Source organism: Eleutherodactylus coqui, chromosome 8, assembly GCF_035609145.1.
Source record: "Eleutherodactylus coqui strain aEleCoq1 chromosome 8, aEleCoq1.hap1, whole genome shotgun sequence".
Classification (NCBI taxonomy): domain Eukaryota; kingdom Metazoa; phylum Chordata; class Amphibia; order Anura; family Eleutherodactylidae; genus Eleutherodactylus; species Eleutherodactylus coqui.
In genome coordinates this window covers 62,385,250-62,400,763 of record NC_089844.1, presented here as the reverse complement: position 1 = coordinate 62,400,763, position 15,514 = coordinate 62,385,250, and the positions used below count along the sequence as shown (strand labels likewise).

The window sequence follows — 15,514 nt, the reverse complement described above, 5'->3', positions numbered from 1 at the left end:
CTTCCGGTTTGTCTACCTCTGTGGTCCGTCACAGATCACCTTCCTCTGATCTTGTAATGAAGGTTCCGCATCACTAAGGGTTCCCCACGCCGGACAAAGCGAAAGCATCCTTGTAGTGAGACCTGGAGCTAGAAGTAAGTCAGTGCAGTCCGTCTGGTCACCAATGCTTTTGGTGGGAGACTTCTGCCATACCGCGGGGATGAACTACAACATGTGATACCGATCTGTGCGACTGTTTACTCTGTCCTACCCGAGCAAGAATCAGAAGTAGTGTTTATTTCATATGTTAATACTTAGTTGAGCTCCTTTTGCCCTACTGATATCAGATACTCTCCATGGCATACTTTCTATTAACATGTGTTACACGTCAGCTGGTATTTCCCTCCATTCATCCTGCAAATGCCTGGTGAGTTGTCTTAAAGAAAATGGACACTGTTCATATTTGCTGTCCCAGAAATGCTCAGTAAGGTTCTAGTCGGGCTTCTGTGCAGCCACTCCAATTGTGGAACATCCATATCCTCAAACCAACATAAAACAATGTTGCATTTGTGACGAGGCGCGTTGTCTTGTTGGAAGTATGGCCGACCATTCCCAGAGTGTTACCACATTGTCAGCAGTACATTATTGTCTAGAATGTCAGGGTCACCTCCGTGTTCATGGTTCTTGCCACTGCAACCAACAGACCACACCATGTAAAACAACCCCAGACCGTAATTGAACCTCCGCTGTACTTAACTGATGACACAACGCACTCTGATAAAAGGCGTTCCCCGCAGCCTCCTCCACAACCATGTGCATCCATCTGATGTAAAGATGGAGTAGTGTGATTTGTGACTCCACAGAACGTTCTTCCATTGCTCAACTGTCCAATGATGATGGTCCGATGCATCTTCTTTGAGAGAACGTTTGCAGGATGAATGGAGGGAAATACCAGCAGAAGTGTATCAAACGTTTGTAAAAAGTTATTAGGGCCAAAGGAGCCCCACTAAATACTAACACATGTAAATAAATACTTCTTCTGATTCTTGCTCAGGTGTCCAGTTACTTTTGGTAGGATAGTGTACGCTGGTTACTCTAGCTCTGCTGGGACTTCCTTTCCTTTAGTGCTTTCTATCTTTTGCCTACTTCCCTATCATTTACAGGGCTCTTGCCTGAAATATCAGTCTATAATGCTTAGCTGCTAAATTAGGAAGCACATGACGTTAAAGATACCTTTGCAGGCTTTTTTTTCTCTAAATTGGTCTATTTTTATATAAAACTATTAGTAATTGAATATTATTTAAGGGGTTCTCCAAGACTTTTACTATTGATGACATCATTAGTACAGGTCATCAACAGTTAGTTGATAGGTATCTGCCTTCAGTTTTTCGCCGGGCTGCCACCAGTATGGATAGAGCTGAAAGCAGATTACTGTGCATAATGCAGCGGGCCGGGTTGGTACTAACCCAAGCTGCAGCAACGTTGACAGCGCTATCTGCTTCCAGCTTAGTCCTTACTGATAGCAGCCTCTTGAACAGCTGCTCAGTAGAGATCGTAAGCAGCGGATCCCCGACGATTAAGTATCGCTGATCTATCCTGAGGATGGGTCGTTAATGGTAAAAGTTCTGGAGAAACCCTTTCAATATTTTGAACTATTTACCTTCTGGACTTGGAGTGTGTCCCTTTACAATGATAGCTGGAGGACTGAGATTCTTGTACAATCTGTCAGTCATCAGACTGAATAACAAGTTGGGGGAGATGTGCCATTTTCAGCTACACAATAAGGAAGGGGAGCAGCGCCTGCCAGTGATAACTCATTCAGTGATGCCGCCCTGATGTTGGCAGGCTGAGCAGGCATTGAGATCTGACTGTTCGGGCCGCAAAGTGCACAGTAACAGTGAAGGAGTTATTACTAACAGAAGCTGCTCTACTTGGTAAAAAGTTCTGAGTCTAGAAAAGTTTTTGCCTTTTTATGTATACATCTCCTATGCAGAACTTTGTGTCTGTATGGTTTCAAACCTCAAACACGTGCAAAAATACGCATACCCCTTAAAGGGATTGTGCAGTTTAGAAAAACCCTTTCCATATACCCTGTTAGAAAATTTTAATAGAGGGGGCCCTCTATTGAAGATTTTCTTCGTTAGAGCAGTTACAAATAGTGTCCATTGCTCTGGAGGACCGATCCTGCATTAAACGGGTTGTTCGGTTACTGGACCATATTTCCAATGATGGTGCAGCAATCAGGCAATATTAAGTGACATCACCTTCCACAACAAACAGTGGGAGGACGGTGCAGCTAGAACGCTGGATTGTGGCAGCAAAGGACGGGTAAGTACAGCAACTTTTGTTAACATAGTAACATTGTCTTCATTCGGCCTTACATACTATGTCCATCTAGTCCAGCCTGTCTATCCTACTGTGTTGATCCAGAGGAAGGCAAAAAAACCCAAGGCCAGAAGCCAATTAGCCCTTTTGGGGGAAAAATTCCTTCCCGACTCCCTAATGGCAATCATACTGTTCCCTGGATCAACCCCTAATAGCTCCTACCTGCCTATATACCAGGATTGACACTTAACCTAATATTTATATCCTGTAATATCCTTCTTCTCCAGAAAGACATCAAGTCCCCTTTTAAACTCCTCTATCGATTTTGCCATCACCACTTCCTCCGGTAGAGAGTTCCACAGTCTAACTGCTCTTACAGTAAAGAATCCCCTTCTATGTTGGTGATGAAACCTACTTTCCTCTAATCGTAGCGGATGTCCTCTTGTTACCGTCATGGTCCTGGGTGTAAACAGATCGCGGGAGAGATCCTTGTATTGTCCCCTCATGTACTTATACATGGTTATTTGGTCGCCTCTTAAGCTTCTTTTTTCTAGAGTAAATAGTCCCAATTTGGATAGCCTCTCTGGGTATTCCAGTCCCGTCATTCCATGTATTAGTTTAGTTGCCCTTCTTTGAACCCCCTCAAGCACTGTGACATCTTTCCTGAGCACCGGTGTCCAGAATTGTACGCAGTATTCCATGTGAGGCCTGACAAGTGCCTTATATAATGGAAGAAAAACGTTCTCGTCCTTCGCCCCTATACCTCTTTTAATGCACCCCAAAACTTTATTTGCCTTTGCAGCAGCTGACTGGCATTGGATACTCCAGTTTAGTCTATTATCCACTAATACCCCCAGATCCTTTTCCATATCACTTTTCCCTAGTGGTACCCCATTAAGTGAATATTTGTGACATCCGTTCCTCCTGCCCATGTGCATAGTCTTACATTTTTCAACATTGAACCCAAGGATACTAAAGGAACTAAGTGACGAGATAGCTAGGCCGCTATACCTAATATTTCTAGACACTATCAAGACCGGTGTTGTACAATTGGACTGGCGCATTGCCAACGTGGTTCCAATTTACAAAAAAGGGAGCAAAAGTGAGCCTGGTAACTACAGGCCAGTAAGTCTCACTTCAGTAACGGGAAAAATTTTCGAGGGGATTCTGAGAGACGCCATCGATGAGCACCTCAAGGAGATTAAGGGAATAACTCCTCACCAGCATGGATTCATGAAGGGTCGCTCATGTCAGACAAATCTGATCAGTTTCTACGATGAAGTAAGCTCTAAGCTGGACCAGGGAAAATCTATTGATCTTGTATATCTGGACTTCTCTAAAGCCTTTGACACCGTGCCACATAATAGGCTAATATACAAAATGAGGCAGCTCGGACTGGGCGAAAACGTGTGTAAGTGGGTAAAAAATTGGCTCAATGATAGAAAGCAGAGGGTGGTAATAAATGGTGCGTACTCTGATTGGACCACAGTCGCTAGCGGGGTGCCACAGGGTTCAGTATTAGGCCCCACTCTGTTCAACATATTTATTAATGACCTGATAGAGGGGCTGCACAGCAAAATATCAATGTTTGCAGATGACACAAAATTATACAATATAATTAATGCAACGGAGGACAATGTGCGGCTACAAACGGACCTAGATTAGCTAGGGGCTTGGGCAGGAAAATGGCAAATGAAGTTCAATGTTGAAAAATGTAAGACTATGCACATATGCACATATTATTCAGTGGGCACTGTAGGGGAAATGTTATCTGCTAACCAGACAACCCTGAGCCTGGGTTCACACGGAGCGGATTTGAACCGGAAATTCCGTGCGGCATTTCGCCACGGCAAATCCGCATGCGGCCTCTAATCCCGGGATTAGCCAGCCAAGTGGACGCGATTTCTGAGAAATTTGCCGACCGCAGCATGTCCATTCTTTTTTTCTTTCCGCTGCGGCCGCGCTCTCCTCTATGGGAGCGCCGGCCGCAGCGGAAGAGCGAGCTGCCGGGCCGCGGGTTTTCCCGTGGCGGTTCTCACGGTTGAAATCTCGCGTTTTTTGCTGCAGCCAAACCACGGGATTTGCGTCGGGAATCCGCCCCGTGGGAACCCAGCGTAAAACACAAAATCCCACTGATGCGACTGGGCACTGTGGGATTCTTAGAGGGAACCTGTCACCTGCCTAAAGCGAGATGACGGGGACCCGGGTATTTAATTTTTATACTCCCCTGCTCCGTGAATCCCGTGGTGCCCGCTTGTAAAGTCCGCAAGCCAATCAAAAATCTGACTCTTTTCAGAGTACTAGCACTGTCCTATACAAGTCTATGGCAGAGCGTCCCTTTAAGTTCCCCTGTAGTGGCGCTTAAAGGAGATTGTACACATACTGCCATGTTTCCTTACAGCCGATTGTTGAAGGCTCCAGCAGCGGGGACACTTGGTGATCAGTTTATTGTCAAAGCACCTTTAGAACAAGTTGGCATCGTCCAAATTGGACAACCCATTTAGCCAATTTTTCTGTGTTTTTTTTTTTTGTCCCTTCAGGGTTATGTCTCTTCTTATACGGAACTTGCAGCATGTGATTCCTATTCGCAGAGCCCTTCTACGCAAGAATCTAGAGATTGCCAGAAAGTGTCTCAGCGTGGAGAGGTTTGATGTCGGGGTAATCTGTATAAATGACACGAAGATCCGAAAATTAAACAGAGTTTACAGGCAGCAAGACAAGGCTACAGACGTATTGTCCTTCCCATTTCATGAGGTACACAGATAGGGCGGTCTTTGCGTAATTACAATTATATTACATTAAGCATTACTACTCTGTAGGCTAATTACAGTTCTATACTTTATGCATTCGCTATAAGTCATGATGGTGAGTCTGATCTCTAGTGTTTTGTGCTTGTGTACTTCCAGAATTTGTGTCCTGGACTTTTGCCTGATCCAGCATTCCCAGATGAATACAATTTAGGAGACATTTACCTTGGAGTCGAGTTTATCTATCAACAGTGCCAAGAAACAAAGGAGGATTTTCCCAATGTCTTGACTGTAAGTTATGGCATATGGAACGCTTCTGGTGCTGACGTGGTAGTATCATCAGTTCTCTGCAGCTCAAAGGTAGATTTTAGTGAGGCATGCAGAGGCAAAAACTAGTTGCCGGACCTGAGCTCAACTGGATGAGAGCTTATCGAAACATGAGTAGAAGAAAAGTATAGAAATAAGTTTAAAAATAATATATTTTTTTCATCAGGATTCAAAGCATTTAATATGGAAATAGAGATTGTGCTAATAAGGGCTCATTCACATGGGCGTATTTTCTGTCTATAGTCAGTCAGTATCGAATATGGACAACACATGTAGCCATTGAATTAAATTGGTTTATTTAGATGTGCAGCATGTCCTATTTTAGTCCGTACTCACAGACCAAAATCACCCATTAAAGTCTATAGGTGCATAAAACAAAAAAAATGGAGTGAACATGCATGAGCATCCATGTTCACTGCGTCTTTTTTTTTTTTTTTATGCACCCTGCTTTCTGTGCATTGTGACAAAACTGACCTCACTTGGACATTTTTTAGTTTTTTTTTCCCTTATTTGCACACATGAAAAACGTATACAGATGCAGCATGGACGTAAAAACTGCACATATGCAGCAAAAATTTGTGTAAGGCCGCCTGCAGACGGGCGGGTCGGATCCGGCGGCGAAGGTTCTCGCCGCGGGACCCTACCCGAGCGCCTGCAGGGACCATCACGTACTCACCCGCGGCTCCGGCTGTTTGATGTGCCGGCGCATGCGCAGACCGGAGCCGGCGGCAGGTGACTGACGTTTCTGTGCGGAGCTCTGCGAGAAATAGAACATGCAGTGGTTTGTTTGTCACGCGAGATTTCGCGCGGCCAAACCGCGGCCGTCTGCATAGGATTGCGTTTGTTAACGCAATCCTATGCAGGCTTCCAGTGGCGGAAATCTCGCCGCAGAATTTCCGCTCGTGTGCAGGCGCCCCAGCACGCATACACACACAGTGAAAACTGTGTTTTGTTTTTTTTTTTATGGCCCGAAATTTCATACACCCATGTGAATGAGTCCTTGCCCTCAAAAACGCGTTGCAATGCCTAAAAAGGTGTGTCACCTGTAAGAGCAGTAGCTGTCAGACACAGCTGAGAACCCGGAGGAGAAGGGAGAAGCAGCTGAGAACCCGGAGATAAAGGCATTCTCCTTCCAAGACTATGTAACGGTTAATGAGCGCTATGTATTAGAAAGTGGAAGTTTAACTTTCACTTTGCAACCCAGCGATCACATGACCAACAGGTGCCCTGTGGCAAGGAAGAGCTGAAGGGTCCTAGCAGACCCAGATCAGCTCTGTCAATGACTATTGTTTTCACCTGCAACTTGGGCTCCTATGGATGACCCAGGTACAGTGGAAACGTACAGAATAAAAAAATGCAATGTGAATGACTACCAGAGGTCTTATATGATGTCATGGGGGACATAGATGGTAAAAATAAAATTGTTACAAAAATAAGTTAAAAAAAATAATTATATATATATATATATATATATATATATATATATATATATATATATTATATATATATAATTATATATACATAAAAAAGAAAATGACCCACTGCCAACCAAAACCGTCACCATAAGCGCCATATAATCCAAAACTATACAAATTATATATCAAAACGTCCGAAACAAAGCGAGGAACCCATTACCATACTTTATTTTAGCATAAATATATTAATTTTAAAGATAAACAACTATAAATGGAAAAAAAAACTTTCTCGTCCGTATCATTGGGGGCCACAGCCTAGACCATGGGATATAGCCACTGCCCTAGGAGGCGACACTAAGCAAAAAAGTGTTAGCTCCTCCCTACCTGGCTATATCCCCCCTGCAGGCACTCAGCTAATTAGTCTTTAGCTTAGTGTCTGCTAGGAGGCAGACATGGAAAGAGCTATTCGCGGGAATCCGGGGAGTCGGGGCTTTTCCCTGGCTCTACTGGCCTCCCGGGGGAGACGCAGGCAGGGGGTGTCTCCACCACTACTGCGGCGTCTCACCCAGAGAAGAAAAAGGGGCCCGACCATGCAATGCGCATCTGAGTCGGTTACCCGCCAGCCATAGGGCTCCCCCTCCCTGGAGTAGCGCACTGTCTGACGGTGACGCGTAGGGGGCAGCACTGCTGGAGTAGTCGACGCAAGGGCAGGCTGTGGCTCCCAGGACAAAGACACCCCCGCTTGGGACTATGGAGCATTCCGGCGCCACACGGACAGACCGCACAGCCGAACTTTGAACGCATACCTTAAGGAGCATCAGGACGGCGGCGGTGGCAACGGTGGGGGCAGCGGCAGCGGCGATGGCAGCGGCGATAGCAGCAGCGAAGGCGGCGGCAGCGGCAGCTCTCCCGGCCAGGGATAGAAGCTTGCGTGTCGCAGGACGCCGGGACGCCGGCCGGCAGGCCACTTCCGGGCACGGCGCTCCGGGGGGCGGAGCGCCGTCGTCACGGCCGGAAAGCGTCACTTCCGGGTCGCGGGGACGATTCCGGGGCAGGCCACGCCCCCTCCGACCGGGGTGAGTGTAAAAAGACCGCCGGACAGAGGAATGGCCGCGCTCTGGGACACTTTATTGGTCTACACCTCTGAGCCCAGCACCTGCAGCTCGCCTGAAGCACACAGCAGCCTTCCAGCCGTTCAGCCCTGCAGTCCTGCAGTTTCCCTCTGCAGTTTCCTTCTGCAACGGAGAAAGCACCCGGACAGCAGCAGCACCTCCTGTCTCGGGCACCAGCAGCAGTAGCAACTCCGCAGCAGTCACTGCCACAGCACCTGCCGGGTCACCAACGCCGCGAGATCGTATGGTACACCAGCGTCGACTTCCGACAGCACCCAAGCGTCAGGACCAGAGGCTCCAGCTGGACCGGGGGAACCGCAGAAACAGCTGCTAGACCGGGTAAGCCCTGCCCAAGGCAGCACTTTGCGGTGTTCTCCCCTCGCCCTCCCCATCCCCCCTGCAGGCATGCCTGTAACGGTACTTAGCTTTCCCGCTACCTGGGAATTGTTTTCTGTTGCCATGTCTGACCCTAGATCAGAGGGTTCCAGCCCGGCCAAGGGGAGGGTGAAGCATTACGCTTGCACTACCTGCAGCGGTAAGTTCGCTTGCGGTCAAGTCGACCCCCGCTGCACTAGATGTGCCGCGGTGCGCGCAGCCCCAGGGTCCCCGGTGCCCCCCGCCGCCCCTGTGGAGCCAGGGCCCGAACCCCAACGGGCGAGGTCCCTGGCCGCTGCCGTTTCTGGCTTGGCCATATCCTCTGCGGCGATTTTACGCCGGTTAGAGCCCAGCTCAGACGCGTCCTCCTCGGAATATGCACGAGAGAGGGCACACAAAAGGAGGAGGTCCCTTAGCAGCGAGGACACTCCCCATAGATCGCGCCACCTGGGAGGTCGTCTAGACCCTCAAAGTCCAGACGATCCAGGGACTCTCATGGCTCTCATGGTCCAGGGAGTCCGTGCATACTTATCATAGATCAAGGCATTTTTTCACGGTCCCGGTATTCTGCGAGACCAGCCCGGGCTCGCGATGAGTCCCCTCGAGCATCTTGCTCATGGGCGCCCCAGGACACGGCCCAAACGGCAGGCAAGGGCAGTGGGTCTGAAGACTACGACCACTCTGCAGGCTCGTCAGTTTTGGAACTAGACGAGGAACAGGTGTCGCGCCTAGCCAGCCTAATGTACGGCCTGGTAATATCCATAAGAGAAACCCTCCAAGTAATGGAGGAAACAGTGCAGACGCCTCCTTCCGCGGTGTCATTTAGACGGCAGAAGGAGATCACGACAGGTCTTCCCAGACCATCCGGATTTTTCGGAGGTTCTTAATAAGGGATGGCAGAACCCGGATAAGAAATTTAGGCAACCCGGGAAGACTTGGGAAAGTACATACCCATTCCCAGGGGGCCTGAAAAAGGGGTTGGGCGGTACCTCCAGTAGTTGACCCGCCAGTGTCGTGACTGTCTAGAAGCACAGCACTGCCAACAGCCAAGGTAGCAATGCTGGCTAATCCTCAAGACAGGAAGCTGGATGCGTGGGCAAAACCGTGTTTAAAACCACAGGCACCGCCTTACAGCCGATTTTTGCGACCGCATGGGTCAGCAAGGCATCCATAGCCTGGGCCAAGCAGCTACGGAGAGACAGTGTAACAGGCGCTCCACCAAATGAGTTGCTCGAACTGACAGACAACGTCATACAGGCAAACAAATTTGTATGCACAGCAGAACTAGACGCAGCCAAGTTCGGTGCCCGGCCATCCGCTGCATCGGTGACGGCAAGGAGAACTCTCTGGCTGAAAAAAGCTGGTCAGCAGATACAGCATCCAAGATGGCCCTAACAAAATGGCCATTCGAAGGAAACAGGCTGTTTGGACCTAAACTGGATGACATGGTAAAGGGCGCTACAGGCGGCAAGAGCACGTCGTTACCACAAATGCCGGCAAGAAAGGAGAAGGTTCCACTAAAAAGGAAACCGTTCTTTCTTTTAGATCCTTTCGGCGTTTTTTTTTTCATCCCGCCCAGGGTCAGGGCAGTGGTCCCAGTCTACAAGAACCCCGACAGACGCAAAGAGGGGCCCCTCTTTCAAAACAAGGCAAACATGGCGATCCCGACCCGGAATATCTAAAACAGCGGGATCAAAAGAGCGCGGCATGAGATGCTGCCCCCACCCAGTGTCACCAGGGTGGGGGGGGCAGGCTCTCCCAATTGCGAGAGACATGGGGGAGGCGCGTGAGTAACAAGTGGGTGCAGGAAATTGTGACATCCGGTTACGCAATCGAATTCACGACTCCCCCACGGAATTCATTCTGCAGGTCCAGAGTGCCTACCACCCCGGAAGGAGTAGCCAACCTACAGCAGGCAGTGCGGAACCTTCTGGCACAGGGGGTTGTTAAACCGATACCGGAGGCACAAGAGAGGCAAGGGTTCTATTTGAATCTTTTTCTTGTACCCAAAAAGGACGGCAGAGTGAGGCCGGTGCTGGATTTAAGGAGGTTGAACCAATTCATCAGAACAAAACATTTCCGGATAGAGTCAATCAAGTCCGTGATAACCTCCATGCAACCGGGCGAATTTCTGTCCTCAATAGATATCAAGGACGCTTATCTCCATCCCGATTCGGGAAACGTATCAAAAATTCCTTCGTTTCGAAACACAGGGAAGGTATTTTCAGTTTACGGCGCTGCCATTCGGCCTGTCTACCTCTCCAAGGGTCTTTACGAAGGTACTAGCAGCAGTGATGGCGCCACTCCATGCGGAAGGTATATCAGCCATTCCATACCTGGACGATATACTAATAAAGGCACCGTCATGGGACGGCAACATCAAAAGCGTACACGTCACGATGAAGATTCTAGAAGAATTCGGCTGGATAGTGAACCGCGAAAAATCATGCCTAATACCGACACAACACTTGGAGTTTTGGGCATGATATTCGATACCAGCCAGCACCAGGTCCGGCTACCTCAAGCAAAGGTAGACAAGCTCCGGCAGGGGGTCCGGTCCCTAATACAGGGGAAACCGTTAACCCTCAGACACTGCATGGCTATCCTGGGCCAGATGGTGGCAGCATTCGAGGCGGTTCCGTTCGCCCAGTTTCCAGTCAAGGAAACTACAACACTTGATATTGTCACGCCGGAATGGGTTCCGGATGACCCTGGAACAGCGAATCCAGATAACCCCTCAAGTCCAAAGGTCACTGAAGTGGTGGCTGGAACCTGGGAGGCTTCAGGCGGGATGGCCTTTGGGCCCGAGTCGCTGGACAGTAGTGACGACGGACGCCAGCCTTTCAGGTTGGGGCGGAACACTAGGGGATCAGTCTGTTCAAGGAGTGTGGTCTCAAAAAGAGACAAGGCTACATATAAACATCCTAGAGTTGCGGGCCATCTACTTGACTCTCCGACACTTCGGGCCCAATCTCAAGAGAAAAAATGTACGCATTCAGATGGACAACACCATAGCGGTGGCCTATGTCAACCGACAAGGAGGAACACGGAGCGTGTCGGTAATGAGCGAGGTAGCAGGCATACTAACGTGGGCGGAGAAGCATCTGAGCTCGATTTCCGCAGTCTACATTCCCGGAATAGAGAAAACTGGGTGGCGAATTACCTAAGCCGAGAAACAGTGGATCCCGGCGATTGGGGGCTGCACCCAGAAGTATTTCGGACGATATGCCGGAAGTGGGGCATGCCAGACGTGCACCTCAGGGCGTCCCGACTAAATTACAGGCTACGCCCGTTTATGTCCCGAGCACGGGATCCACAAGCAGCGGCAACGAATGCGCTAACCATTTCGTGGGAGGAGTACAAGCTCCTATACGTATTTCCACCCATTCCTCTCATACCAAGGATCCTAGGGAAAATCAAGCAGGAAGGATGATCAGCAGTATTAATAGCACCAGACTGGCCAAGAAGAAGCTGGTACGCGACCATCATAGAAATACTGTTCGACACACCGTGGCATCCTCCAGAGCAAAGAGACCTGCTATCCCAGGGGCCTTTTTTTCTACACCTAAATTCCAAGTCTCTACATTTGACGGCTTGGCCGTTGAGACCGAGGTGTGGAGGAGGAAAGGTTATCCGGAGAAGGTTATCCAGACTATGATACGGGCCAGAAAACCAGCCTCATCGGCAGTTTATTATAGAGTCTGAGAAACGCTTCTTCACCTGTGTGAGGAGGGGCGGGTACAACCGATGCAATTGTCGGTGGCCAGAATTCTTGCATCCTTACAATCAGGCCTCGAGGTAGGATTGAGGGTAGGCTCGTTAAGGGGACAGGTGTCGGCATTAACGGTACTGTTCCAAAAACCAATCGCAAAGAGGATGGCAGTACGTACATTCCTGCAAGGAGTCGCCCATACGACACCCCCGTTTAAACCCCCGGTCCAAACTTGGGACCTTAATTTCGTGTTAGACACTATGACGGGCCAGCCGTTCGAGCCGCTGAAGGAGATTTCTATGCGACTACTGACCGGGAAGGTGGTATTCCTCGTCGCCATTACGGCAATCCGTAGGGTCTCGGAGCTGGCGGCTTTGGCTATGCAGGCGCCATATATGACCGTCCACCAGGACAAAGTGGTGCTGAGGCCATCACCCGAGTTTCTACCAAGGGTGGTATCACAGTTTCATACTAATGAAGAAAATTGTCTTGCCTTCTTTTTGTCCAGATCCAGTACACAAAGAGGAAAAAATGCTGCACCACCTGGACATAGTAAGGGCGCTGAGGATCTAGGTGAAAAGTACAAAGGCGCTTCGTAGGACCGACACCCTCTTCGTTATTCCGGAGGGGACCCGAAGGGGCTTGGCAGCCTCAAGTCACTCTATCCAAATGGATAAGGTCCCTGATAACAGAGACGTATCGCACCTCAGGGCGCTCGCCGCCAGTTCGGGTTACGGCCCACTCCACACGGGCGGTAGGGGCTTACCGGGCAGTCCGTCACGGAGCCTCAGCCCTTCAGGAGGGTAAGGCAGCCACCTGGACTTCCTTACATATGTTCTCAAAATCTTATAAGGTCCACACAGCTGCATCATCTGACGCCGCTCTTGGCCGGAAGATCTTGCAGGCGGCGGTCGTTGACCGCACAGCCGAACTTTGAATGCCCACCCAATATATTGTTTTCGGGACTGCTTGTGGACGTCCCATGGTCTAGGCTGTGGCCCCCAATGATACGGACGAGAAACAGATATTTTTGGTATAACTTACCGTAAAATCTCTTTCTCGTCGCGTTCATTGGGGGCCACAGCACCCACCCCTTGTTTATTTAGGCGGTTGCTGGAACTTTCTGTTCTTCGGTCATGGTTCGGCAGAAAATTGTGCCAAGAGTTTTTGGTATGTATAAAACATAATATGTATAATCTTACTCCCACTGGCTTCCTACTGCTTGCAGACAGACTAATTAGCTGAGTGCCTGCAGGGGGGATATAGCCAGGTAGGGAGGAGCTAACACTTTTTTGCTTAGTGTCGCCTCCTAGGGCAGTGGCTATATCCCATGGTCTAGGCTGTGGCCCCCAATGAACGCGACGAGAAAGAGATTTTACGGTAAGTTATACCAAAAATATCTGTTTTTTAGCTTTTTACTCTCAATGAAACTAAAAAATGGGGGAAAAGTCTATGAAAAAAAGATATAAAAAATCGTACCATATCACTGAAAAAAAATGCAGCAAAAATAATTTTGGTTGCTGAAGAAAAAGAAATAGGGCAGTAAAACCACCACGTGGGTAAAATCCCTAAAAATTTCCTTTTGGACCAAAACAGCCTGGTGCTTAAGGTGTTAAGGAAGAAAGCAATTAATTCTTTTTTTAATAGTTAAGTTTTCGGTATTTCTACTGTTTATGAAACTCGACCAGAAAATCCTCTTTCTTCCAGGTGACTTCGGTGCATGGCTTATGTCACCTGCTTGGTTACACACATCATGATCCAGAAGACTGGAGAAAGGTTAGTTGCATTTTTGTAATTAACATTTTCTGATCTTACAAGATCTTAGAGGCTAAATGATGATATGGTGCAATGGGACTTCATATGACTATACAGTGGTACCTCGGGATGCGAATGCCTCAGCTTGCGAGTTTTTTGACTCGTGAGCAGGCTCTCTCCTGAATTTTTGCTCTGGTTTACGAGAAAAAACTCTGGGTACAAGCCTGCTTGCAAGTAAAAAAAAACTCACAAGCTGAGGTGTGGTGTGGGCCTATACTTGCCTATCACCGGCATTTCATCGTCATGATGGTCTGCGGCATTGCTCTCTGTAATGTAGGAGTCTGGCCTCCTACAGAAGGGTGGAAATTGCGCAACGGGATTTCCCGCAGAATTTCCGCCATGCCTGCTACTATAGGACTGGATTAAATAATGCAATCCTATGCAGACAGCAGTGATTTGACTGCTTGAAAACTCGCATGGTAAACAAATCGCGGCATGTCCTCTCTCTGTGCGAGCCTCGCAAGGGCCTGCAGCAGAAACGTCACCGCTGATGCGCCGACTCTGCACTGCGCACATCGCAGTGCAGAGAGAGAAGACGCCGGACGGGTGAGTATAAGGTCAATACTGGGTCGCGTCCCGCTGCAAGAATTCTCGCAGTGGGATCCGACTCGACTGTGTGTAGGCGGCCCATTCAGGTAACGTAAATCTCCTGACAGCTTCCCTTCCAGTGTTGTGAGCATGGGGAATATGTCATTAGTGAATGCTTTCCTTTTTTCTCCTTTGTGCTAGCGTGAAGGGAATTTTTGTATTTACCACAAATGGGGGCAGGATAAATATTCCAGAACTTCTTCACATGTAGTGGATTTTCCTGCTCTGTATTTGAGACTATACTTGTGTGACTTATAAACTATGGTGAAGGCGGTCTATGAGTCCTTCGGCATAACTGTAGCCCTACCTACTGGACCACACTGTCATCTTATGTCCTACCCAACCCAAAGCAGCTTCATCTTAATCAACAATTCCTTGTAAATTAAGACTATTTTATATAGGCCTACTCTGTGATATATATATATATATATATATATATTAATAAATACTAATTTCAGATATGTTGTTCATTTTAACAGATGTTTGAGAAGGAACGTGAAGTTCTAATGGAGATCAACAGAGCTACAGGATCAGAACTTACACCGCTGACGTCGGATCACTTCCAACATTAATAATACAACTTCTGTTAAGCCTTCTCCGTATTTCTGTAGTCAAGAACACACTGTATGGGAAAGAACTGTAAGTTTAGGGAAGCTGCGTGTGAATTATTGGGGTGACGGACCTTCATTTCCCAGTTCACTAAGGAATAAAGAGCCTTTCTGTGTGATTATTAGTGACAAAACTAGCTATAAAGTCTACGCTGACATCCCTGCAGAACCTTCAGCAATGCTAAGTCATTTAAAGGGAGTTGCCTGCCCCTTTTCCAATTGATGACCTATCCCCTGGATACTTGATGGTTGGGGGTCCATCAGGTGATTGTCTAGCCCACTGCCACATAGGCAGATAGGGGAGGAAGTGCGGGTACTTGTTTTTTGTTTTTTTTGCAAGACAAGTTGTATTTTTGTAATGGTACTATTTAATGTATTAAAAACTTTAAAAAATTTTTAAGAGGGTGAAATGAAATAAAAAAGCAACTACATCATTTTTTGGGGAACTTTGCTTTTACAACGTCCATGGAGTGTGTGAAAATGATGTGAAGTTTATTCTACAGGTCAGTAT

General features: G+C 48.1%; 1 protein-coding gene across 1 annotated transcript; it reads left to right on the top strand.

Annotated features, from left to right (window-relative positions):
- The first annotated feature begins 22 nt into the window (after nt 1-22).
- Nucleotides 23-15,122, top strand: YBEY (ybeY metalloendoribonuclease). Its single transcript, XM_066575727.1, has 5 exons — nt 23-134; nt 4,845-5,058; nt 5,211-5,342; nt 13,700-13,768; nt 14,875-15,122. Exons 2-5 carry the CDS (start codon nt 4,849-4,851, stop codon nt 14,965-14,967), a joined length of 504 nt encoding a protein of 167 aa, XP_066431824.1. The 5' UTR covers nt 23-134; nt 4,845-4,848; the 3' UTR covers nt 14,968-15,122.
- Nucleotides 15,123-15,514: the final 392 nt, after the last annotated feature.

What these genes read in the sequence shown, in the direction of transcription:
- YBEY (XM_066575727.1), top strand. Translation starts at nt 4,849, where the DNA reads ATGTCTCTTCTTATACGGAACTTGCAGCATGTGATTCCTATTCGCAGA. An exon ending in ATTTTCCCAATGTCTTGACT is followed by an intron (nt 5,343 to 13,699) that starts GTAAGTTATGGC and finishes TCTTTCTTCCAG; the next exon opens with GTGACTTCGGTGCATGGCTT. An exon ending in ATCCAGAAGACTGGAGAAAG is followed by an intron (nt 13,769 to 14,874) that starts GTTAGTTGCATT and finishes TCATTTTAACAG; the next exon opens with ATGTTTGAGAAGGAACGTGA.